Here is a 25919-nt window from a genome sequence, read left to right as displayed (position 1 = left end):
TTCGTGTGCAGCTCCATAATTTTAGGGGCTTCCCCCCCCTCCTCCTCCTCGACTGATGGTCTTTGTATCCTTGAAAGCTACAGAACCTCTAGGGACGGATCACTTGACCACCACCACAGGGTGATGTGGTGCGGCTGAAGAAGCGTTCGACCTAACACCGACGGGCAGTGTCCAGGAGCCGGTTACACAAACCCAAATATGCGCGTAATTGGAGCGCACTGGCGAGGCGTCCCTTGCTCTCCTGTCCGGGAAACGTCATTGTCGTGATGTTCAATACCTCGGTAATTGAGCCCACTTTTGCAAAGAAAGAGGATATTGCCGAAGTTATCAATGGCACTCTGCTTCTGGTCAGCAACGTGTCCGTCACCACGGTCGGCAGCAGCCCCACGGCCAAGTGGAACGAGTCGTGCGGGGAGCAGCTGCTGGATTTCGGGCGCCCGGAGAAGATCATTATCGGGGTCATGCTGGCGATGATCACGGCGGTCACCGTGATGGGGAACACGCTGGTGGTGATCGCCGTGTGCGTGGTGAAGAAACTTCGGCAACCTTCGAACTACCTTCTGGTGTCCCTCGCAGTGGCGGACCTATCAGTGGCCATAGTGGTGATGCCGTTCGTCATTGTGACAGATCTGACTGGCGGCAAGTGGCTATTTGGGGACTTGTTCTGCAACATCTTCATCGGCATGGATGTGATGTGCTGCACCGCCTCTATCATGACCCTGTGCGTGATCAGCGTGGACAGGTAAGTTTTGCAAAGTTTAGGCTGATCTGAGTCGGAGAGGTTTGGTCACTTTCAGCAGCAGCATCATCATCAGATTTTAGGCATGTGGTGCGCTGAATGCACGGCCGGATTGAGAAGGTGGTGGTAGGGGGCCCTGGGCAAGAGCCGGCTTTGGTGTCCAGTCCGTAAATATTTCTTTTAAACTTGACAATTACAGTATATGATGACATATTAGGACCATCGTAGACTTTGAAATGAGCAATTTTGAGATCAACCTCAGAAATGCTCTAGAAGAAAATTTGGAAATTTTCTGTTTTTCAAAAGTCAAAAATTTTCCACCTTTGAAACATAGAAATTTCCAAGTTTTTTCTAAACATTTTCTGAGCTGAATCTCGAATTTGAGATTATTCTCAAAGTTTGAGAGTGGAATTTTTCAACTTTTGGAGCTCAGACAAAAGTCTTCCTAGAACATCACTTTTTGGCAATGATTTACTCCTCCTCCTTTTTTCTATATGCAACGGCCCTAATAAGTGTCCTTGCATGTTAGTTAGTTGTAAAATTATTAAAATGTTACTTTATTCCAGTAATTTAATCTATAAAAATAGACAAACAACAACAAAAAAGCAACAATAAATAATAGTGACAATGTGTTGTGACTGGTGCCCTTGGCCAATACTCTGAATTTAAAGTAAAAAAACAAACAACATAAATAAACAAAAATAAAATTAAAAAGATCAGAAAATATAAAGAACAACCCTCAGGGCAGTTTTGTTCCTTATTCTGATGGATCTCCCATAGGTGTTGATCAAGTGAGTCAAAAATGTATTTTTTGTACTGATGTGCCAAAATCAGATGCTTTAATATACTGTGGATAAAGAATTATTTCACATGAGTTCCATTTTAGGTTTTCTCTTCAAAACATCTGATGATTAGAGTCTGCAGAGTGTCTGAGGCTAAATATGAACTTTTCTAACATTTCTCTGAAATTACAGTTGAACTAAATAACTTTATTAGATGGTTTCTGGTGTTTTTACAAACCTAAGTGACTTTTAATTCACTTTGGTTTGTAAAAACCAAAGCAAATTTTTAAGAAAAAAAACAAAACAAAACAAAAAATCCACCACTGGAAAAACTGAAAGACTGGAAAATATCACCCACTTAAGATAAAACTTTTTCACTTTTTTGCCTATCTTGAATATATTTGACACCATAATCTATAGATAAATGTTTTGACTCAAGCTGCATTTAGCTGGACTTGAACAGATAGTTTGTCTCTGAACATCTCAGAATTAATTTGTCTGCTTCTGTCTTGTGTCACATCATGAATAAACACAATTGTTCCAGAGTGATGTACTTTGGATCATGAGTTGTTCCATCCTTTTTATTTTATTTTATTTTTTTTTTGCAATTTGGTAGAGATTGATCTTGGTTTAATCTATCCAAAGAATGTTCTAGCTGAACTATGCTGGCTTTTTTATTTTATTTTATTTTTTTATCAAGCCTTTCTATTTTTAAGGCTTATGAGTGGCTTGCACCTTGCAGTGAACCCTTTGTATTTTCATGCGGACTTCTCTTCATGTTAGCCTGCGATACAAGCCTACCCCCTGGAGAGTGTTGTTCACTCGTTTGGCTGTTGTGAAGGGGTTTTTCTTCACCATGGAAACGATTCTGCGTTCACCCACCACTCTTATCTTCTGTGGACATCCAGGTGTTTTTGTGTTGCTCAGTTCACCCGGTTCTTTGTTTCGTTTTTTCTTTTCAGGATGTGCCAAACTAGATTTTGCCTCTCCTAATGTTGTACTTTTTTTTTTGGGATAGATTTTGTTCTATATTTTCACCGCTTAATGATGACTTATTTCACCTGCATGGAGAGCTACTTTGACCTAAACTAAGAGTCTGCACATTATGTCAATGTCTATTATATTATTATAATTGGAATATATTTCAGTAAACAGGTAAAAAAAAAACAACTACTTGTATCAGTGTCCAAATATATATGGATTCAGTTGTAAATGCCTTTTATCAATCCATTAGCTCAACTAGATCTTTTTTTAGGTTGAATAAAAAAGGTTCCAACAGTGTCTGCTGCAGCTGTGTGTTCTGACCATCTCACCTTTGCCACCAAATGGGGGGTAAATACCATTTGAAGGAGATTCATAATGAATGTAGTTGTGGAGTCAAAGTTTCAACAACAACCCCAAAGAGCTACAAGACATTAAATCACTCTTGAACCACAGATAATGTCTCACTTGAGTTATGGGGACAATTGGTTTGGTGTGAAGTCATTGTTTCAGATTAAGTACATTTTGGATGTGGAGTCATTTATAGAAATCCAGTTCACAGAGTCCAGAGAGACACATAATTCATGTTGTTTGAGGGACAGTGTGAAGTTTCCACACTGCCATTGCTGGTGTTGGTCCATAATTCTGTAATTCTGTGCAGCCGTCGACCAGGAGATTTGAGATCACTTCATGCTGAAAGCTACCCACATGTCTAAAAGTACCAGCCATCTATCCATTGTCTGTAGCTGCTTGTCCTTGCAGGATTCTACTATGGGGGATGGAATAATGTCTGTTTCCACCAATCATTGGGTGAGAAGTGGGGTACACCTTGGACACATAGCCATACACACACACTCCTACCTAAGGACAGTTTGGAAAGAAGAGTAAACTTAACAGTTAAACGTTTTGGACTGTGGGAGGAAGCCAGAGCACCTGGAGAGAATCCACACATCCACAGGGAGAACATGCAAATGTCATACAGAAAGACCCCAAGCTGAGACTCATCCCCAGGATAGTGTTAGCAACTGCGCCACTATGCAGCCTGCTAAAAGTACCAAATACCTGCTTCAATTACCATGGTGCTACTGAGGTTGACCAACCAGCAAACCAGCATGACATGAACCCCATAGAGAATCTGTGAGATATTGTCCAGAGGAATATAAGAGACACTAGGAGCCACCTGGGGTCTTTAAAACCTTAGCAGAGAGTGAGTGCTTCCATGAAGCAGTAATCTATCCTAAAGGAGGCCGGACCAAGGACTGAGAGCATTCACTGCACATGATCACACTTTTCAGTAGGCCAACTTCTCCGATTAAGTGATCACAATAAATAACCCCCCGCCCCCAGAAATAAACACTGGAACCTTCTGAATAAGTGTGGAATCATTCTCAATAATAGACAATATAGAATTAAATTCTTTAAATGAAATAATCTTGACCATTCCAACTATTTGGAATTAATTGGTAGATTAATAATTAGGTAAGTTTAGGGTTTTTAGGCCTTCTTGACATGTTTATGCCAGCTATTTCTGAACTGTATGTGAAGCCAAAACAAAGCAGAAGGAGGAATGCATGCTCTTAAAACTTGCTGATGTACTTGGGCAATAGGGTTAGCTTGGAGAGGCAGGAGTGTGACATGATCATTTGTTTACTGGATATCTGCATAAAACACCACACTTAATATTAAACTCAATAAACACATCTAAGCAAACAACAACAAAAAAAGAACAGAAATGGAAAAACAAATATCTTGGGTTCCCTAAAACCTTGGACTCGGGGTGCTGCCTCAGTAAGGACGTGCATGACCCATGCCACGCATTCAGAAAACACAGAGATGTCGTGTGTGTGTGCGTTTGTTTGTAATACCTTGTGGGGACCATTTTCCTCACACATACTATGTTGTGGGGACCCACTGCCTCTTGTAGGGACCAAAGTCTGGTCCCCACAAGGGGAAACGCTGTTTTTGGGTCAGGGGTTAGATTTAGGACTAAGGTGTGAATTAAGTTTTGGTAAGAGTTAGGGTTAGTATAAGGGTGAGATTTAGGCTGTAGAAATGCATGGAAGTCAATGGAAAGTCCCCACAAAGATAGCCATGCGAACATGTGTGTGCGCGCGTATGCGCGCGCGTGTGTGTGTGTTGCATTTATTGAATAGCCCCAAACCACTTCAGTTCACTGAAAGATCAAATACCTTTTGAGGCAATGAACTGTAAGGCAGGAATAACATCACACCACTGGGTGTTTATGTGTGAGAAAGATTGACATTCAAAGCCCAAACCGCAGATCTAGCATCTTTTAATTATCCATAGAAGCCATTGGACCAGAAAATGAATACGCTACCTGTCAATAATGTATAACAGGCTAAATTAATTTGCTATAGCTATAGCTATGACCATTGACCCACTGACCTCACAGCTATTCTGGCTCTTACAGATGATTTACCATCATCCCACATGTCTGTTATTTGCACAGTTTGTTCTTGCTTTCTATTTTTACACCCTTCTACAAGTAGGAGCCGAGCAAACACTGCTGGGATTTACATGAAAAAGTGCAGCGAGAGAAGTTCACTTCAGAAAATTGCCCTGTTTTTCTGTTCAGCACAACATACATAAATATGAGATTCATCACACTGACGTTTCGCATCAACACTCCGCTCCACAATTATTCATGAAGCTAAGCCCCTATAAGTGAAAAAATAGCGACAGGAAGCCTGAATCCGACCCACTGGTGGCCTGACTCGACATCGTTAACACCTATTTAGATTTAAAGTGCCTTGCAAAAGTATTCGCACCCCCCGAGTTACTTCACATTTTCTCATCATTTAGCCACAAATGTAAATCCACTTCTGTTTTTGTTTATCTGGAATGAAAGGACAAGAATGTCGACTTCAAAAAAACGCAACATATATTTGTACTCAACCCTCCTTGAGTCCTGTTGAACCACCATTTGCTGTGGTTACAGGTGCATGTTTTCTAGAATATTCCATCAGTTCTGAATATCCAGAATCTGAAATCTTTTTCCATTATTCATAAAATAGCTCAAACTCTTTCAGATCTGTGCAGTTCTTTTCCTCAAATTATCTGTGGGACTTTATACTGGGGGATTCTTACAAATTAATGTGCTTTGAACTTAACCATTTGATCGTGCAGAGGTTACTTGTCACTGAAGAAGAGCATGCCCACGGCACGATTCTGCAGCCGTCGTGTTTTACCACGGGAGCGATGTGTACGGGTTGATTTTCACTGTTAGCTTTGGCACCAAACATGGCATTTTTCATGCAGTGCCGTTTATTTTTGGTCTCATCCCACTAGAGGGTTTTTCTACTTGTTTGCTCTACCCCGTGCATGGCTTGCGGCAAACAGAAAACGGTACTTCTTATGGTTGTCTTTTGACAATGGATTTCTTCTTGCACAGAAAGATTTGTCAAGTGAATTTTTATCATTATTTATTTAGGGGTATCAAAGTACCTGACTGAATCCCGACATTTCTCTTTGTAGTTTTTGAAAGCCACTTGCTCATTTCCCTTTGTGGCGGGTCTGTACAGCGCTGTCGCATAAAAACCCAAACAAAGTACATTTATGGTCGTAACACTGCAAAATGTGGAAATCTCGAGGGGTGTGAATTCTTTTGCAAGGGATCTGCATTTCTTATGAAATCAGGAGTAAGGCCGAAGCCCTTGTGAAACATAACACGTCTGCTCCGGAAGGACACAAACATCATCAGGTGGCTGTTTCAGCTGTTCTGCCTCACTGACAACAATGAAGACAAACGCTAATTGTGGTATTGACGATCAGATTACTTCCATCCACTTGCCTATCAGGTATTATCTCGGCTTACCCAGAATCGGGCACATTTGGACGAGCTGAGCGCGAGGGACCGAGGCTCGCCTGAGGGGCTAATGATGTTACTGCAAGAACTGGATCACAACTATCATGCTGTGGAAAGGGAGTTTGCTCCAGTCAGCTGTGTTAAAGCTGACTGGAGTATGAAAGTGTTTTGTGCCGCTCAGATAGAACGAAAGAGAACGAGACAGAGGCTGAGGATTAGGGGCCACACATAGGTTGCAGTGATGCTGTAATAACGCAGTGTCAGTTTGAAATTATTTTCATCTCCGCACCAAGCGGAACGGACAGTTCTGCAAACCGTTTCTTCTTCTATTTTTTTTCTGATCTCCATGGAAACAGAGTCGTCTTAATTAAACAATCCAAAGTGTGTTTGGCATGTGATTTGCAATGGGAATAGTAGGGATAATTCATTAAAATTGCAATTTGCAATTAGACATGTGATTATGTGTAATTAAAGGTCTGTTATTGTCATCTTGGATTACAAAAATTGGGCACCATTTGCCAAATGAATTTGAAGAGCTCAAAGAGACAGATAGCGGGACAAAGTCTGATTAGATGTGGCGGTACCTGAAGGTCGTATGTGTTTACCTCAACAGTAAACCGGCCGCGGACACAGCTGCACATGTTGTGTTAGTCCAGCATTAACCTATTTTGTATTTGCTGGAGGAAAAACAGGGACAGCCTCCATTGTATTTGTGTACGTTCAGTCCTTTTTGACAGTCTGCCTGTTTTACTTCATACTTTTTCTTTTTCATGTAGTGTGTAGGTTTAAAGTTGAAGGTAAGCTTTCCTGGCCTCCTTAATTACAGGTCAAGCCTCTGTAAACGCTGAAAGCTACAGTTTCCAGGCTGCCACTAAAGCTTTGTTGGAGCTTCACAGCCTGATAAATGGCCACATCCTTTCAATCCTTCAGAGACTTCTCTTTCTTTCAAACTTTTAAGGCTAAAGATACCCAGATTTGACTTGTGGATCAAAGCAAATATTTTAAAACACCACAGGGTTTCTTTAATGTCTAAAACTGTGAATTAGGTATTAGTTTTTTTTTATCTAGTTAGAGGGAAATTTAATAATTAGATGTATAAAAACCTTCCATATAGAGTTTGTTTTCCTTGTTAGTTCAGCTTCAGCCAACAAGAAAAGTCTAACTCTTTTATGTAATTAGACGTCAGCTATTAGTACAGTTATAAACAGCTTGTAAACTCTTGACCTCTGAACACAGCAGCAGAGCACTCATTTCAGTCTGAATAAACAGGAAAGGCACATTGCAGTTTCATTTTTACCTTAGAGTTGTTTTTACATTTTTAAGTCGCACCATAAACAAAAGTTAAAATACCAAGAGTGAGACATTCTGAGAGATTAGTACGTTTTACAGCATCAGGCAAAGGACATTTCTGTAACTAAATATAGTTTTAGGATGAAGCAATTCAGTTGAGAGCCTTTGGAGGCCATTTACATGCATAAACACAGACTGTAATACGATACAAGATGAACCTTTCAACCTCAGAACAAAACAGGATTTTTCATCAATAGAAGAAAGTCAAAGTACTGCATTTGTTTTACAGCTTGCTTGAATAACCTCAATTGAAAAACCATATATTTTACAATCTAAAAACTGCTGGGTTAAAAACAACTATATTTTCCCCTTACTATATCCCCGCTTACCTACACCTAGAATTGGACTGAAATGACAAATATCTAGTATTATTGTCAGGTTAATTTGGCATGTAAGTGATACATTTGATTGGGGGAGCAAAATGTACACTGTATAACATTGAGCTTACTTACTTTGTCAAAGTGTTAGCATTAGCACACTGCATCATCTTACGATTGTAACACTTATAATTGTATCCTACTTCTAAGAGATTTAGTGAAGCCTGATCAGGTCATTGTTTAATTCAAAATGGTGGTCAGTGAAAAATGATGTGGCTTCTTTGCTACTTACCCAACAAACTGAGTTACAGTTGTGGAGCCAATGTTTGGTTGAGCCTGTAGCAACATCACAAATCTAGCATTTGGGTTATTACCCAACAGTTTTGCGTGTGTACTTTGGAAACTGTAATTTATTGCAGACAAAGGAAAAATTTAGTATCAGTTTTAAAAAAGTTTGCTATTTTTAGCCCCTCGCCGTTCTAAATTACCTTATTTCTAGTGAAATTGTGAAATTCATCCGTTTAAAGTCATGCTTATGTATGTCCTGTTCACCTCTGGCTTCTTTGAGTGGTTACTTAAGGCTGGAGATTGAAGTTAACGCTCCAGAACATTGACCCAGTCACAGCAGAAAAGCCCAGTCGAAGTGAGGCAGAATGAATAAAAGAGAGGACGCTTACATTTCTAAGGCATCCTCTCTGGATTAATGTACATTCGGTTTTTCACTAGACACTTTATCCCCACATGCACTTTCAACAAAAGCCTAGTGGTTTTAGTTCCCATTCCCCTGCATCTTTTTTGGCTCAAGTCAGTTTTAACCTTTGCTGAGAGTAATATGTTGTATGTTGAATAATGCAAAGCCTAATATGAATGATTCATTCACAACAGAGGGAAGTGATGGGAGTTCCTTCCCCGCAGTTCGTTGGAGGTCTGAGAACGGGCATTGAAGACGGATCAGAGGTGCTCGATGTGGAATGGGCGACCCTGTTAAGCAAAAATCATTTTGTGAAGTGGGAGCAGGTGGATGAGATGTAGGCCAAGTGAAAAATCCCAAACAACTTGGTTTAAAGTAAACTTTTCCACACTGAACAAAGTGCGGTGGAGGTGTAATCACCTGTAATCTCTTTCAGGAAATCGCAGGTGAGGTTTGGGGGGTGTGGAGGAAGAAACGTTACAAGCCTGGGCTCTTAGCGTAGACGGCAGTGGGATTAGCTGCCTTCACATCGTTTCCGTCAGCGGCTCTGTCACTGATGAGCCGATTTCACACACACGGCTTCCGCAACGACCTGCTCCTCCGTGTCAGAGAATATTTTTGTGAGGCTATTGTGTGCATTTGTCCCAGGAGAGCCATCCCTGGCTTAGTGCAGCTGGGAAACATCCACCCGCAGCAGCGGACACAGATGACCCGACTGAGGAGACGCATCCTGTGGTGATGTGATGTGACACCTAAGCTCCACTTTCTCAGGGACTGTTCCCTTCCCACTTGTCGGCCGTCTCGCTGACATGCGGAGGTACCGGACATCTCCTGGAACGCCAGCGAGATCAGACCAAAGGCAGTTCATGCTTGAAAAGTAATGTTTAATCAGGACAGGGATTGAATGCCAGGGAAATGGCCGATTAATAACCACAGAATATGTTAAACATCATATAGGAAAAGGCGACTTTCAGTTTAAATAAGATATTTCAGTGCACGATTCCATCAAAATTCATATGATCAGAATACGTATTTTACAAGTCAATCACTGATGTGTACTGCTTGTGCTAGAAACCACGAAACCTATTAGACTTTTACTACAGAAGCACATAAAATGTGAGACATTCTGCTCAGGAATCGTGTGATTAGATTCTATGGTTTATGTGGAAATGGATCTGAAGCCTATTAAGATGTCTAAGCAGACAATCAATGGGAGGAAAATGAAATGATAGCAGTGGTATGTTGTTAGTGTTGTGACAGTGATTGTCCTTTGGCAGTTGCTATTTTTAGGTGACTGCAATTTGAAGCAGTTTATTTTGGAGCAAGCCACTATTAACTATGGCCCTGGCATTGATTCCCTTAAAAAAAGTAAGTACACTTTAGGCGTTATGGAACATAAAAATGGATTATTCCAGGTCTCAAAATGTCAGTAGACTTAAGATTGGGTAGAGTCCCTGGACTTTCAACTGTAAGGCAAACATTTCATTCTTTTAAAACCTTTCGAAGTAGCAGTAGGGATTCACATTTTTATCAGAAAATTACCAAGCTTAGACGCTGCTGGGATTCAGGCCCAGGACTGTCTGATTACCAGGCAGACACTCTGTCTTTATGGAAGTTCTCCTTAATCAGCGACAATGTGGGGCACATCTAACGATCAATCACAAATTTTCTCATCCTGGCATTTTTGTCAGTAGCCAGAGAAGCTCAAGAATTTAGGGACACCAGAGACCTCCAGGAAAAGGAAAATAAAAAGCTTATGTTGGGATATTCAGATTTGAATCACAGCCCTTACTGTTTAAATGTCTAAACACATAATGTCCTTGGGTGTGATTGTTCAAGTGACTGTCTTTCCTGTGTGTCTGTAACAATCTGGTGAGCAGAACGTGGTGTAACCCACCTCTGACCCATTGACCTCTGGCTCCAGAAAGGATGGTTGTTGATAGGATGTCAGTTTTTTGCATTTTGTTAGTTCCTTCCTTGAAGTTTCCATCATTGTTTAGGCACATCTTTAACATCTGCCATATTCTGTGCCCTGTAAACCACGGCTCAGTCTTGTTTATCTTGTAGAAGATTAGACAGTTGTCGGTAGGATAGTGGCACCCGTTACATCTTTTGATGCCCAAGAAGCAGGAGCAGTTGTCTAATAACAAATCAGTGTAACTCGTTGGTCTGCAATCACACCCATCCACCAGTTTGCATTCAGTTTCCATGGTAACCAATTGTACTAGCTAATGAGTGGCGGTAGTCTCCATGATGTTACTACTTCATGGAATTTTAAACCAGGCATCTTAGAGTAGTCCCACTCCATTGACTTCTGAATGAACAGACGTGAGCTTTCAGCTCACTAGGATGTCCAGATAATTCAGTTGATTCAGAGATGTTGCTATGGGGACCATCCAACAAAAAAAACTGTCTTTGCTGGATGTCTTTGCTGGACGTGTGCCTGCTTCTGTAAATTACCCATCATCTTATCCGAAGGAAGATAGTCAGTGGAGAAAGCACCAACGCTTTCCCCATTTTCCGCTAACATGTTTGTTACCTTACTTCCATATTCAAACAGGCCCCATTTGGCGAGTGCTCATTCTGCCAACTTGGCCAACGGGGGTTGCTTGACAAAAAGCTACATACCACATGTCATCAAAGACTATCCGTGTCGCCACTGACAACAAGGAGAAAAACCTCCACCATCCGATCGTATGGAGCCAAAAATAAACACAAAACTTCCTTACAGCACAAGTAGCTGAAGTGAACATGTGCAAAGTTATTCTTCAGTATCAAAGCCTATACGAGAGGGGGAATTCCTGCAAGGCCCAAGAAAGAAAAGTCAGGTTATTTTTTTTGTTTAAACACCTAGGATTGCCATGACTTGCATGAATAATATTTAACATTAAGTTGGGATCTTTCCAGCCAAACCAAGCCCTGCATTATATTGAACCGCAGCTGAAATAAACTGACTCAAAGGCTGGAATAATAGCATTTTAACGTAATAATATGTTCTCTGAGTTTGAAGATTCAGTTTTAAAGCTACTGTAATAATCTACAGATGGAGTTTTGTGAACTGGGGCAAGAAAACAATAAGACGTCAGAAGTCGACCTGGTGTGCTGTAATTTTATGTGCATTTCGACACAGTTTGGCTTTCCTATTCCTGGTCCGTGACATTGTTTACCTGGCGATCTCAGGGGACAGGAAGCAGAAAAGGGCAAAGTACTTGGTGACTTTAGTGCAGTATAAATCATGCTTTGTTTTTGGTACGACGAAGGGTCCATTACTCATTAAGATTAAACAAAGCAGCAAAAGGCATTTACTAAGCAGTAGGATAATGGGTTTCCTGTTGACAGAGCTGATAGACTACAATCAGACATGCACAAACACACATTAAGCTGTGGGCCACAGATAATATATACTAAACATTTAGCAATTTGATGCCGTAGTAGATGAAGCATACAACGTAAGCTCTGGCATCCAGTTTATCTGCACACGAACTGAATATTTAGGAGGATTGTTAAAAAAAGTGCTTTGAAAAAAAAAAAAAAAAAAATATAAAAACCAAATCACAAAAAAATTACAGGTCATCGGTGTAGATTTGAATGCTTTTTGACTAACGTACGCGTGAATGAAGAATTTGTCTGTATTGGCGAAAAGATCGCAAAGCCAGAGTGGATAACAGGGACTAAAAGCACCCTGTTTAGAGAGGCATATTTTAATTAGCTGCTCTGTATCCCCTCATATACGCTCACTGATGTGGATCACTCTATTGTAATTGTCAATTAGTTCTCCATGCAATGCCCAAGACTATACAGTATAATGGAAATGAATTATTGATTGTGGTTCAATGTGACTTTCCAGATGTTTTTTTTTCTTTATCCCTGTGCTCAGACCAGGTAGGTGCTGAAAATATAGTGGAGTATCCAGAGGGGCAATGTCTTATTATTAAGTTTCAGTATACCCATCACTGCCAAACTACCCTTGAGCAAGACAGACACCCCCAGAGCGGACTTCTAACTGGGTCAGGACAACTTATGAATAGCTGTGCTCCTTGAAAAAAATAAAAGGGACATCCTTCTCCCATTGAATCCAAAAACGATGCCTTCAAAAATATTCACACCTGATTAACTTTTTCTTACATTTTGACTTCAGTGCATTTTATTGGGATGTGCGACAGATCTATACTTTGTATAGACAAAGTAGCACGTAATTGTGAAGTGGGAGGAAAGTGACACATAGTTTTTAACCATTCTTCATAAATTTTGAATCTGCAAAGCACAGCTTTGATTTGTTTTCAGCCCCCTTTACTCTGACACCCGTAAACAAAATCCAGTGCCACCAATTACCCAAGTCAGCAGACAGATTTCCCTTGTATTTAATTTCCTCTAAGAGAATACAACTGCATTGTGAAAGTCTCAGAGGTCCACTGAGAACATGACAGGCAGGTTACAGTTACAGTTCTCAAAAATTTAAAACAGAGTTAGGTTATAAACAAATGTCTCAACATTTTAACCTTTCACAGAGCACTGTTCAATCCACTGTCTGACAGTAGAGAGATTTTGGCGCAGCTGTAAACCTACCAAGGCATGGTCCTCCATATTGCCATCCATCCACTTAAACTGACAGCCTGCTGTAAAAAAAAAAAGCCTTAAGAAGTCTATTTCCTTAATGTAAACGTGAACACACCATCGCTTCGATAAAACATGGTGGTCACTGCGTTGAATACGAGGTCGGCATGGATGAAAACATGTCAAAGGTCACAAAAGACCTGAGACTGTGGCAGGACAGCAACCCCAAAATGGGACAATCTCGATCAAAGCACATTCAAGGGTTCGCTTGGCCTAGTTGAAGTCCAGACCTCAAATCCAAGAGAGAATCTGTGGCAAAACTTGAAAATTGATGCTAACAGGCACAACCATCCATCTTACTGAACCTGAGCTGTTCTGTACAGAACATGGTTCTGCAGAGTACTGACTCACAGTCACAGGGGTGAGTACAGCTGCACAGCACACTATAATAAAACCAGTCATTAGAGAGATAGAGGGATTTTGCAACTGTTATCTTTTGGATACTTTTCAAATCTAAAAAAAAACACAACTCATACACTATTAAGCTATAAAAACTGAGCTATTAATTGATATTACTATGCTTTATGGTCCTGTTTGGACTAATCTGCAAAAATTTAAGACTGCATGCATGATGTTAAACATAATGGTATGCTGAAGTGTTCACCAGAATTTACCCAGCAGAAAAGTTCTTATGCCATTATCAGTCAGCCTCCAAAGCATGCTGTGATTTTACTAACACATATTTCGTGTGAATGGGATCAGCTTAAAATATTACTTTAGGATTAAAAACTGTAGGTGCTCGCGGTATTAGCCATGTTTGTCAAATCCGGGGGGGCTAAACTCTCGCTTCACCTGTTATTCTCGCTTCACCTGTTATGCACCTCCTCCACAGCTTCTCTGCCGTGCTTTGTGTTCATATCCAGCTTTTGCCTTCATTCAGAGATCAGAGCTTGTCACTGCGGATCAAGCCAGACACCATGCTGAACATACAAAATTCATGGCGGCCCGCTTGCTGTACAATGGCGAGGAGATCTAGGAAAACCTGAACATCTCTGCCATTTGTTTTGTGAAAATCAAGTCATAAACTAAATTGAACCATCAGTTAGAGCAGCATCTGTTCTTGCATTTGGTTCAGAGTCGTTCGCTGCTGCAGAGGAAAACATTCGTCACTTGTGGCAGCCTACTAAGATTGACATGACAGACTTTTTGCATATTAAGATGTGACACCAGTAGGTTTATATAAAGTAATGAATTTCTTAAAGTGTGTTGCTTGGTAACAGCTCTAGTTTTAATAACAGTTCCACAAAGAAGGATGAAACATAAAAAAATAAAAATCTGTTCATTATTAAGCATAAGATCCATGCAGATGATTTTATCCTAATCGGCAAACAGACAGCTCCTTCAACTGTGATTTGAGAAGTCTTTGAGTTATTGCGCGGATGGAGCCTTTAATACTTAATACGTACAGCTACATTTGCTTACAGCAGCAAATGAAACCCCGTTGACGCCCTGCAGAATGAGGGTAAGCCACACAGGGCTGTTGCTAAAAAGGCTGGCTGTTCACGGAGCGCTGAATTCAACCACAACAGTGGTAAGTACAGAGATCTCTGCAGACACCACAAACAAACGCACCCAGGACATGAGCTACAAGAGTTGCATTTCTTGTGGTGAGCAACCTCTGAACCACAGACAATGTCAGAAGTGGCAGTGAAAAAGGTACCAACGCCTGCTTTAATGACCAGGCTGTCACTGTGCTTGATTAGCGAACAAACTGCCTGAAATAAACCAGATAATCTGCTGTCAGGAAGAAGACAATGAGGTACTTTTAAAAGGTGCTTTTAATCCGACGAATGAGCCTCACCGTTTTCTTATTTACTGAACGCGACTGTAGATGTCTATGTGAGATAGAGATTGTTCACACACTATGGCGCTAATGTTAAGGAGTTTAATGTTACCCAGGACATTTGTGGCATTTGAGATGCTGTGCTCGAAGCTCTACACTGTCGCTACGCAACGTATCAAATTCTTTATATTCGAGCAGATCCTTTGCATGCTGTGTGGTCGACTGTTTGATAGTGTTGGAGGTATTTCATCCTTTTCAAGTGAAACGGTGTCCATGCTTTTGGAGCAACTTTGCTGTGATACCATTTTGGGTGCGTTCAAAATCAGCCAACGGCTGCGTTTCCAGTGACCACAGATGAAATTTTGAAAATAAATTTGCTTAATGGAAAATCTGCAATTTCGAAAACTTGTGTTTTTGCTATAGGATGAGGTGGTTTTTCAGCTGTATCGAAATTTCCGTATTTTGCAAAACTGCAACGGAAACACTTGCACTGTGTCACATGATTAACTGTTGGATGTTACTACTGGCGAAAACGACAAAGAGGATGATGATGTTTTTTTTTTTTGGACAGCTGGCTCCACCAGACTTCTCACAGCATCACACAGGTAATTAAAAGCTGTGTGTCATTCGGACGTGTTGAATCCACAGCTCTCCTGTAAAATTGCTGGCTACCATTTCCCCAAAACGCAGGATACGTAGCCGCTCCCAAGTATGAAGGGTTTGTGGCTCCGACGCCTGAATAAGATGCCAACGTCTCCTTATGAATATATCTCATGTAATGGTTTCCATCCATTGCTACACTGTGTACACAAGCTTATCCGTGTGTGATTTTAATTCAATTTCTTAGTTAATAGAAACATGACAATTGCAAACTTAATCTTTTTTGATGAAGATTTGCACACATTTGTAAAGGAACTACGCCAAAATACGGAGCGTGTACAATATGACATCACGCAAATATGTCTCGGGTTATCATCCATCCATCCATCCATCCATCCATCCATCCATCCATCCATCCATCCATTTTCTGTAAACCCTTGTCCCCAGTGGGGTTATGAGGGGTGTTGGTGCCCATCTCCAGCTAACGTTCCAGGCGAGAGGCGGGGTTCACCCTGGACAGGTCGCCAGTCTGTCGCAGGGCTTCTCAGGTTATTAGACAAGTGGGATTGTTAGATGGGCAGGAATTGCACTTGTAGAGAACTGGTTCTTGATTTCCATGCCTAAAAGAGACACCAGAGCCAAAAGTTAGCCGGATCTGAAGGCCTCTATTGAAGCAACCTGGCCTCCCAGAGTCACTGGTCACTAATGGTGTGGTTTGTTTCAAAGAAGTACTGAGCTGATTTCATTAGAAACTTCTTCCTGCGTTTGTGAAATAATTGTGTGTGCTGATCCTATATAATATGTGTTTCCCTTTTTGAATCGACTTTCTGAAATGAACCAGCTTTTGGGTGATGTTCTCATTCATTGAGATGCAGATGTAAGCTTTACTTTAACAATAGTGTTGGTAATTCTTTATTTACTGAAATGCAACACCATCCATATCAGGTTGGAAACATGTCAAGCAATGTCTAATATCATATCATTCATTTTCCTAATAGATGTGATGTTTTATTAAAGCTCCAAAATATAATAATCAGAAGAGGACACAAAATACACCTTGGCTGCTAAATGACTCATTACTTTGTAAGAGCTCAGTTTTTTTTTTTTTTGCATGTGTTGGTGGATTGCGTGGGTGTATCTTTGAAAGGTACACAAAGGTAGGGCTCCTGTGAGAAAAAGAGATGTGTGTTTTGCATTTATTGTTCCTCTGTAGGTCAGTGGGTGGGTCAGTGAAAATTTTAGATACCTCTTACATACAACCAAGTTTTTTTTTTTTGTCTCTTTTGTTTGGTCATGAGACTGTAAACCACCTGAATGTGGTTTAACTGATGAAGCATAATGTCCAGCCCAGTGTAAATGGGTAATTTGAATATTATTCAAACAAAATGAAATGCAAAGATTCTCAGACTGAAGTGTATTTGCATTATACAGCCGAGGGGAGCTATAGTAGCCTTTGAAAAGGCAACAGTTTTGTTTTATTTTTTCTTACCAACTTTTTCTGTTTGGGGTTTTGTTAGAGTTTCTTGTTTTATTATTCACTACATGTCACCATAAAGACGGATAATTTTACGATCCAAAGTTTGTTTCTGGTGCAGTCAGGCCAAAGCAACATCAGAACAGATATATTAGTTTGCAAATCCAATCAAGGACAAATGCCTTCATTTTTGAAGACTTCTCCTTTGAGCTCATGAAACCCAAAGTTATAGAGTTTAAAAGGAGATTATAACAAATACTGAAGCAATGTATGTGACCTCTAAATGTGCAGAAAATTAAAAAAAATAATAACAATTTTCCTTATTTTCTAGCATTTGAACTTAGCTGACCTAAAGCTGGAAATGTTTCAAATACAATATAATTCATTACCATTTCCGCAGACACATGATGGGACAGGCATATGGAAATTTTGTACATTTCTTTAACTCAAGGATAGTAAAAATTGAAAACAAAAATAGAGAATAAACATAGGATAAATTGGCCACATATGAAGATAAACAACATGCATTTAAGAAATACACTAAGCTTCATTGTATGAATAAATAAACAGTCGTTAATATTTCATCTTGAAATAATCCAGTTGCAATTGAAATACTGCACATTGGTCACATTTTGTGTTTAGTCTGATGTCGTGTCAGACAATGAGGAAAGATGTATTTTTTTTTTTTTACACAATATGAGTAAATACCTTTCAAACTGTACATAAGCAGTACATGTCAGAATACTTCCTTTCTGTCTGATGTTATCTGATGCGATAGTGACGTTTCTGATGGCTCCTGTGTACTTTAGAGTGTCGTGCGATCTGATTATCACGGTTATTACTTTGTCGTCACAGCTGTGTTTACACAGCTTTAATGGCATTTTTTCTTTTTTTTGAGTGTGTGTACCTTGGCAGAGATATGTTCTGGAAATGTCCTGAAGAAGACTGGTGATGCCATGCATTTGCATATGCTTCCGTCATCACAAAGTTGCTTCACATCAAAGGAATATTTTCTCTCCCTCTCTGACGACAGACAAGATAAACAGCCATAGTGGATTTTCTGTCCGTTACTCATATTTTTTTAGTGCGGCTATTATACACTGTTCAGATGCTGAACATCGATTCCACCCACGTATATCTCCTTTAGACGCTTGACATCTGGGAAAATATACACGTTAGATAAACTTTCTTCTTCTTGACCTAGAAAACTGAAATCTCTCGTTGGCCGTTAGATGTGGGAACGCTGCTCCATCCGCTCATAGTGTGTTGGAAGCTTCGGGTCTTAGCTGCACGTACTTTCTCATTTGTGTTTTTTTTTTTTTTTATCAGAATGTGCCTTTGCAGGATACTGACTGATTTATACCTCAGTGCACATTTTCCATTAAAGTGACAAACTGGACAGGATGTGGAAGGCATACTTTAGATCCAATTAATCATTTAGCAGATCACAATCTTCCCCAGATCTCCGGTGCGTTGCTGGTAAAGACACGATGAGGAACGGGATAAATGACCAACACTGGCAGATTGTTATTATTATTAGCATGCACGGCCACATGTTTGGCACCGCTCGTCATAGTAAAAAATGCACAAATACTTCCATCAATGTCATGGTTTTATAACGTCTATGAAAAACATGGCAATTAACGCCAGCTAGCAAAGTACAGTGGATGTCAGAGTGCTTTTATTATCCTGTTTGGGAAAGGAAACTCTTTACAAGAGCCAGTAAAATATTTTTAATCGGTTATCATTCAGGTGTAAAACAAAATACAATGCAAATGTAGAAAAAAGTGCTTGGAAGATGTCAACAGATGGAAAATAGATGTCAAAATCGATTATTGTGTTTTTGCAGTTTCTTGCCGAGTATTTGCACCCTTTAATATTTCCACATTCTATCACCTTTCAGCTATAAACTTGAATGTGTTTTAATGAGAATGAATATAATAAACCAATACAAAATGGCTCAGGATTGCTAAGTAGAATATGTTTTCTAAGTATCCATCTTGTATCGGCTGCTTATCCTCGCAAGGTCACAGAGGGGCTGGTGCCCGTCTCCAGGGATCGTTGGGAGAGAGGCGGGGAGCGCCGTCAATTCCCCCGTCGTCTCGATGTTTTACCAGAGCGCCTTCTTCTACGCGTTTGCTGAATCCCCTGCGTGGCCTCCAGCAAACTCCAAACTAGAATAGCTGTGGCTTTCTTCCTGCCACTTTTCCATAAAGTCCTGATCTGCACCATGCTTGAAGAACAGAACAGTCGTGCTGTCAACAGCTTCTACCACTCGAGCTATTGATCTCTGCAGGACCTCCTGATTTACCATTGGCTTCTTGGCTGCTTCTCTGATTAATTCCTTCCCCACTCGGCCTCCCAGCTAAGGTGGATTGCCGTGTGTTTTTAGGTTCACAGCTGCGCCATATTGAATAATGGATTGAACAACGCTCTGCGAGGCCTTTTTTTTTTATAACCTAACCGTGTCTTAAACATATTCATATCTTTCTCCCTGACCCGTCTTGTTGTGTTCCTCGGTCGTCACAGCTCAGCTTCATACCGAGATGAGATTGCACTCAGGTAGACGTCATTCGCTAACCTTCTGAACACTCTGACTTTTATTTAGGGGTATCAGAGGAAAAGGGGACAAGTACAAATTTATGCCACACTTTTTTGAGATTTTTATTTCTTGAAGCTTTTTTTAAAGCAACATTTTCCCATCCCACTTAACACTTCTGCCATACTTTGTGTTGGCCTTTTACATAAAGTAACAATGAAATACACTATGTAACAAAACAAGAAAAAGTTGATGGCATACGACGTCGTTTGCGAGGTGCTGTAGTTTTTCTGTAAATGAGAAATCAAGAGTACTGCATACTTATATTTACTATCGCGAAGGTTACTATGAATCAATGGCTTCTGTCGAAGTAATCCAAAATAATTTGCGTTTGTTTTCCCCAGACATCACAGATGACCTGAACATGGACGTTAAGGCTTTTCTCACAGTGTTTGGTTTCTTTCTTCTTTTTGAACATCAGTGGCATTATTAGCAGCATCCTCTCATGCTCAACTGGGTTTTTGCAGATCTGATATTTACATGTCCCCAAAAGCAAAAGGTCACTTTAAGGGAGGGATGTCGGAAAAAAAACACAAAAATCAAAAAACAAGAGAAAAAATAAAGCACGTCCCGCCCCAAACAGTTGCCTTTATGTTGCACATTAGTTTCAGCTGTGGATGAAGTTGGCTATGGATCCTCCTCGCTGTCCCTTTTCATTTGCCAAGCTATGAAATGATGACACATAATGGGCTGTATAGCTACTTCAGCTGTACTAGCCACAGTCTAGATGCCAAATTGAAGCAAAGTGAGCGGGCTAAAAAAGCGGAGCTGCCTGTGGTATCCTTGGTAACAAAAACTGCTCAAATATATATATAAATACTTTTTTTTTTACCCCCCCTAAAAGGTCAGAAGTGAAATAAGAAGTGCCGAAAAAAACTTCCCTTCTCACACCGGCGACTTCCTCTGAGGTTATTTGGCGTCCGAGGTGTCCTTTGAGAATATCTCTCTCTCTCTCTCTCTCTCTCTTTCTTTCTTTCTCTGTCCCTCGTTTCTGGGAAGGTGACGGATAAAGTGGGGGAGGGAGGGTGTGTGTTCTTCGCCCTCACTCTCACTCATCATCATGACAGGAAAAAGAGAAGAAGACAGACTTCCAACCACATACTTTCTCACCCCAGCCCCCCATTTTCAGACATGTAGTCGCTGGATAACACTGAAGAGGAACTGAGCAAATTTATTAATATTTCATAGCATGCTTTGGCGTCTCACTAAATGGCTTTGCAGAGTTCCAGTTCACAAAAAGAAAGTGAAAACATCATTTTCGGGGCTAGCCCGTCACCATAAAATGAAGACAAAACAGCTGCCGGCATACGCTTATAGAAATCAAATTTTCTTTAAAGAGAAAGAGGCATGCAGACACCCTGTGCCTTTAACACAAATATGGTCGCCATGGCTGCCACCATAGAGAAACACCTTTTAACAATTGACACAGAACAGGAAATGCATAACCTGCAGGCAAAAATCCATTCAAAGTAGACGGTGTGAAGAGGTGCTTGGATTCACTAATGGATTCTCGTTGCTTACAGGAAAACACTGACTTCAATTCAAAATGCACTGGATGCATTGCTATTGTACGTCAAACGAAAGACCTGAGACACAACGGAAAAATAGCTGTTGCTAACAAAGATGCAAACTAAGATTGCTAAAGAGAAAATTGATAATTATTAAACAGGCTGGGTTCAGACTGCTTTAGTTTAGCCATAGCGAGTCAAATGTGAACAACTTGGAGCGTTGGGCAGAAATATCCAGTGAAGAAGACCTGCCATAGCTCAAACAGGGCATCGGAGTAGGAATAAAAAGGAGATTTAAAGGACTTCGAACATGGCATGGTTGCTGGTGTCTATTTTAGAAACGGCTGATCTACTTGGGAGTTTCACGCGAAACCATCTCTCAGGTTTACAGAGAATCGGCAGAGAATGAAGAAGTGTCTGCTGAGCGGCATTAGTATGGACAAAAATGCCTTTCCGATGTCAGAGATCGGAGAAGAATGGGCTGACTGGTTTGAGATGATGGAACGGCAGCAGCTCCGTGAGTAACTGCTTGTTGCATTCAGAGACGGTTCGCAGAATACCGTCTCTGAATGCACAACACGTCAAACCTCGAAGCAGCAGGGCTGCAGCAGCAGGGCTGCAGCAGCAGAACGCCACTCCAAGGGCGCTAAAGTTTAAAGTTTACACAGCCTCACCAAACGGGACCGTAACACTTTGGAAAAATACTGCCAGGTCAGATGAATCTCAGGTTCCCCTGCAGTATTCGGACGGTTGGGTCAGAACTTGGCACAAACAAATTCATGTTGCCTTGTGGTAATTCGTTGTGTGAGGGATACATTTTTGACACATTTTGGGCCTTGTAATCGTAACTCATTGAAACACCTTGGCCCATCTTATTGATCCTACTGAACATGTGCATCCTTCTATAACAGTGTGCCCATCTTCTCATGGTTACTTTCAACAGGATAAAAATATAAAAAAGCCCAAATCATCTCAAACTGTTGTCTTGAACAACAGCCCCCCAATTGGTGAGAATGGTAGATGCTATCATGCTAATACTGGCCAGGATCTCAGCAGAATGTCTCTGACTCATTGTTGATTGATTGTTTTATTGATTTTTTTTATTGGGCGGGTGCTTGTTTATTAATGTACAATGTTGTCGTAAATATACTATATTTAGCAAAATGCTAATGTCCGTCTAGTCCTATTAAACAAGCACAAGATACAAACATGCATACAAATCTAAACTATATAGTTGGTAAACTTTTTTTTTAGTTTTTGTTTCTTTTAAATGTTTACAAAATCATGTTTGTCGCAAAAATAATAAAACACAACATTTGTCACAGGTACCTAAGGTTCAGTGATTAGTGTTGATTACTAACCAACCATGCTTTAAGCTGTCCCTTTAAAGAGAGATAGGTGGCGCTCTTTAAGAATTAAATCAATTTGTAAGACAAAAGAGCACAGTGACTGGTGAGGGTATGTTAGGCCTTTAAAATGCTAATTTAAAATGCTTTTTCACAACCAGCTGAAGCATAAAATCTGGATTTAAAAAAAAGAAACCAGTCACCAATACCATTACTATGAATGGCTCCTTCCAACAGACACATATGCATGTAGTCAATGTGTCATCTTTGTGCTGAAACAACAGAAACTACTCTGGAAATTAATGTCGGCCATGCAGAAATGCAAAATGAAACCTATTGCATCTGTGACTGACGCTGAGCTCCAGAAGATGACAAACATTTGTTCATGTAGGAGCAAATTGTGACGGAGAGCAGAAACTAAATGACTTTCCTCTAATATGTAAGTAGCTATGCTAATGCTGTGCCATTTGGTTAATGAAAAACAAACAAAAAAAACAAAAACAATCTGCTCGTGCATGTGAAAAAAAATACAAGATTAATAGCCCTGTGTCAAATAAATGTTTTATTGAGCCACAAACTAGATACAAATTGGATTTAATATTTTAAATTGTCAATTAGCTTTCTGCGCCCGCACATCCCCAAGATAAGGGCGCATCTGTGGGAAAAATCTGAAATTATTCATTTCAGACTTTTAAAGTGAACACAGCCTAAGTGACACTATGTGAGTCAAGACACATTAGAGAGCAACTCGGGTAATGACTGTACAAGTTCTGTTCGATTAATTAAGTTAAGCTGTTTTTCCTGTTTGGTGGGATTTTTACATTCTTCTCATCTTTTTGTAAAGCTTGCAGTAGGTTTTGGTAATGAGTTGAGACGGTACATTAGAAGTTTTTCACAGCGTGCTATGCTGTAACCACAGGATTCAAGGAAGTTGGGCTTTTACAGGATAGCTCAACACAATGCAACACAAAGGTTTACAGTGAAAGGAAGAATGTATATGGTTTTGGACATTTTTATGTGTTGTTTGTTGCCTGTTTTGTCAATGTGCCTTGTGGGTGCTTTAGCCAGGACTTCTTTCCTTTGAAACTTCCCATAGTGACAAGAAAACTAATTGAACTATGAACCTGTAGTTCTGCTTAGGGTTTTGTGAGATACTCAACGTTTGGGATATTGTTTTATAATCTTCTTTTGTTTTACTTTACTCCATATTTTGATATCTGAACAGTCTTTTGTAATCTTTATGATGCTTTTTGTTCACTAATTTTGAGCCCTACGCAGAACAGAAGGATTTATATTTGGATTAAATTACACAGTTGGACCTCTTTTGTAATTATGGTGACTCCTGGTGGATTTTATTTTGGGTTTTAAGAGTAAATGGAGGTTAAATACAGATCCACACCTCTCTTTTCAGATTGCTGTTTGTAAAAAGCCTTGAAAACTACATATCCTTGTCTTCCACTTGACCATTATGCACTGATTTGTGGTGGCTTATTACCACAAATGATAAAATCATTACCTGGAATGCTTTAAAAGTACATGGATCTGTAATTAAATGCTTACACGATAGACGTGATAAAGCACATGTTACAGTTTAGCTCAAATTAGATTCTCAGGCCCCCATCTCCCAAAACATCTAAAGGAAATTCATGAATTTATATGTGGCCGTGATGTCAACCGTTTGATAAAGTGTGTAATGACGTGAGAGCTTTCAAAGTGTTTTGTTAGGACCAAATGAGCTAACAGGCTCTAGCAGGTTGTCACCGTGAGAGACAGAGAAAGGTCAAAACACCAGAAAAGGTCACAGCTAATATGTTGTCAATGTCTGGTGATAATGGAGGACAGACTCAGGCCTAAAAAGAGGAGGAGAGAGTGCTTAACATTGTTATCAGCAATAGCTGAAAAAATGTATCATGATATAAGCATTTCCTATTGGTTGATATCATGAATTATTTATTAGTGTTTTGCTTTAAATATCCAAAATACTATCAAAAGTGACGGGACCTTTTACTCTTTTATCCTCTATGTATTTTTAAGCAGTTTTGGGGCACGGTGGCGAAACATGAAACTACCCCCAAATACTCAGGAGTACTGTGCGTATTCTGCATATCTCGCACCGTCTGTGGATGGTTGAGATTTCATAGTCACACGTAACGATTGCCTGCATTGTATTTCTTCATTTCCCACAATCTGAATAGGCACTAGCAAGTTTGATGAGCTAGTTGGGTGTCTAGCCTGATTTCTTCTCCCCTTCGGAAAACTGTCAGTTCAAAGCAGTCGTCAAGCTAAAAGCTAAGCGAGAAATTTACCTTTGTGTGTACGTCCCCGCTTTGAGTCTGCATTGAGTCTGCATGGACCTCAGAGAACTTAAGAACAGCAGAGTATGTTGGGGGCAACGTGAAGCTGCTGCTGCCCAAGTTACTCAACAGCTTAGCTAACTTATCAAATAGTGAGCGAGCTAGTTGATGCCACTAGCTTAGTTTAGCTAGCCATGAGAGGTTGAGCAACTAGAGCCTTTCCTCTGCTTATATCCCCCAGAATGCCGTGGGGTTCTGAATCGTAGTTCGGTGAAATTATAAAAATTCTGTCTGCAGTCTCTTCTAGTGATATTGCTCACCCGACTGTCGTGACAAATGTCGCTATGGTTTAATCGTCCAGCCCTATATGAAATATGTACAGCGGGAAATAATTAGTCTTTCGTCTGCTTTGAATGCAGAACACATAACTGATTAAAATTAGCATTACAATGCATCGGAGGACTAAAAGATTAGAACCCGACAGAAACCGAATCGAGACTCTGCAGCGACACATAAAAAAACATCAGCAATTTAAAACAGGAAGCATCCTGACAGCAGCTACTGTCAAAAGGGCGTATTATTGGATGGAGGAATGGAGGAATGAAGTCCATTTTTGACTCCCCTCCCTCACAGCCCCCAAAAGGCTATTTAGGCACATACTAAAAATAAATTAAATGGATTTTTGATTATCCTTCTAATGCTGGATTTGGGAATGATGCAACACAGAAGGCCTCCCACGAGTGATTATTCCAAAGCGTGCACTATCATTCCAGTTGAAATGATGTGTCTCAGCTGGCATTGAACAGTAATGGCAGGCTTCACAAGCCGAGGCTGAAAAAGGCCAGTCAGAATAAAAGCTTTTGTTCCCAGAGAAGTGATAGAACGTCACGCTCCTTCAGAGCCACCCTTGAGTCAAGCTGCTGTTTGTTTCTCAGAAAGTTTCATCTGCGCCTCAAAGATAGAGGAATCATCTTGAGTCGTTGTCTTTAAGCGTAATGCTCAGTTGTCATCTTCC

General features: G+C 40.3%; 1 protein-coding gene across 1 annotated transcript in view; it reads left to right on the top strand.

The window, feature by feature from the left end:
* Positions 1-25919, top strand: part of htr7c (5-hydroxytryptamine (serotonin) receptor 7c) — a 35682-nt gene that overhangs the window by 365 nt on the left and 9398 nt on the right. Inside the window, exon 1 of the mRNA XM_007557043.2 lies at positions 1-742. This exon is cut by the window's left edge and continues 365 nt beyond it. Within this exon, the coding sequence (XP_007557105.1) occupies positions 267-742 (476 nt within the window). The 5' untranslated portion in view covers positions 1-266. The remainder of the gene's footprint in view (positions 743-25919) is intronic.

This window comes from Poecilia formosa, unplaced genomic scaffold (assembly GCF_000485575.1).
Source record: "Poecilia formosa unplaced genomic scaffold, Poecilia_formosa-5.1.2 Scaffold82, whole genome shotgun sequence".
Taxonomy (NCBI): domain Eukaryota; kingdom Metazoa; phylum Chordata; class Actinopteri; order Cyprinodontiformes; family Poeciliidae; genus Poecilia; species Poecilia formosa.
This window is presented reverse-complemented; position numbering and strand designations above follow the sequence as displayed.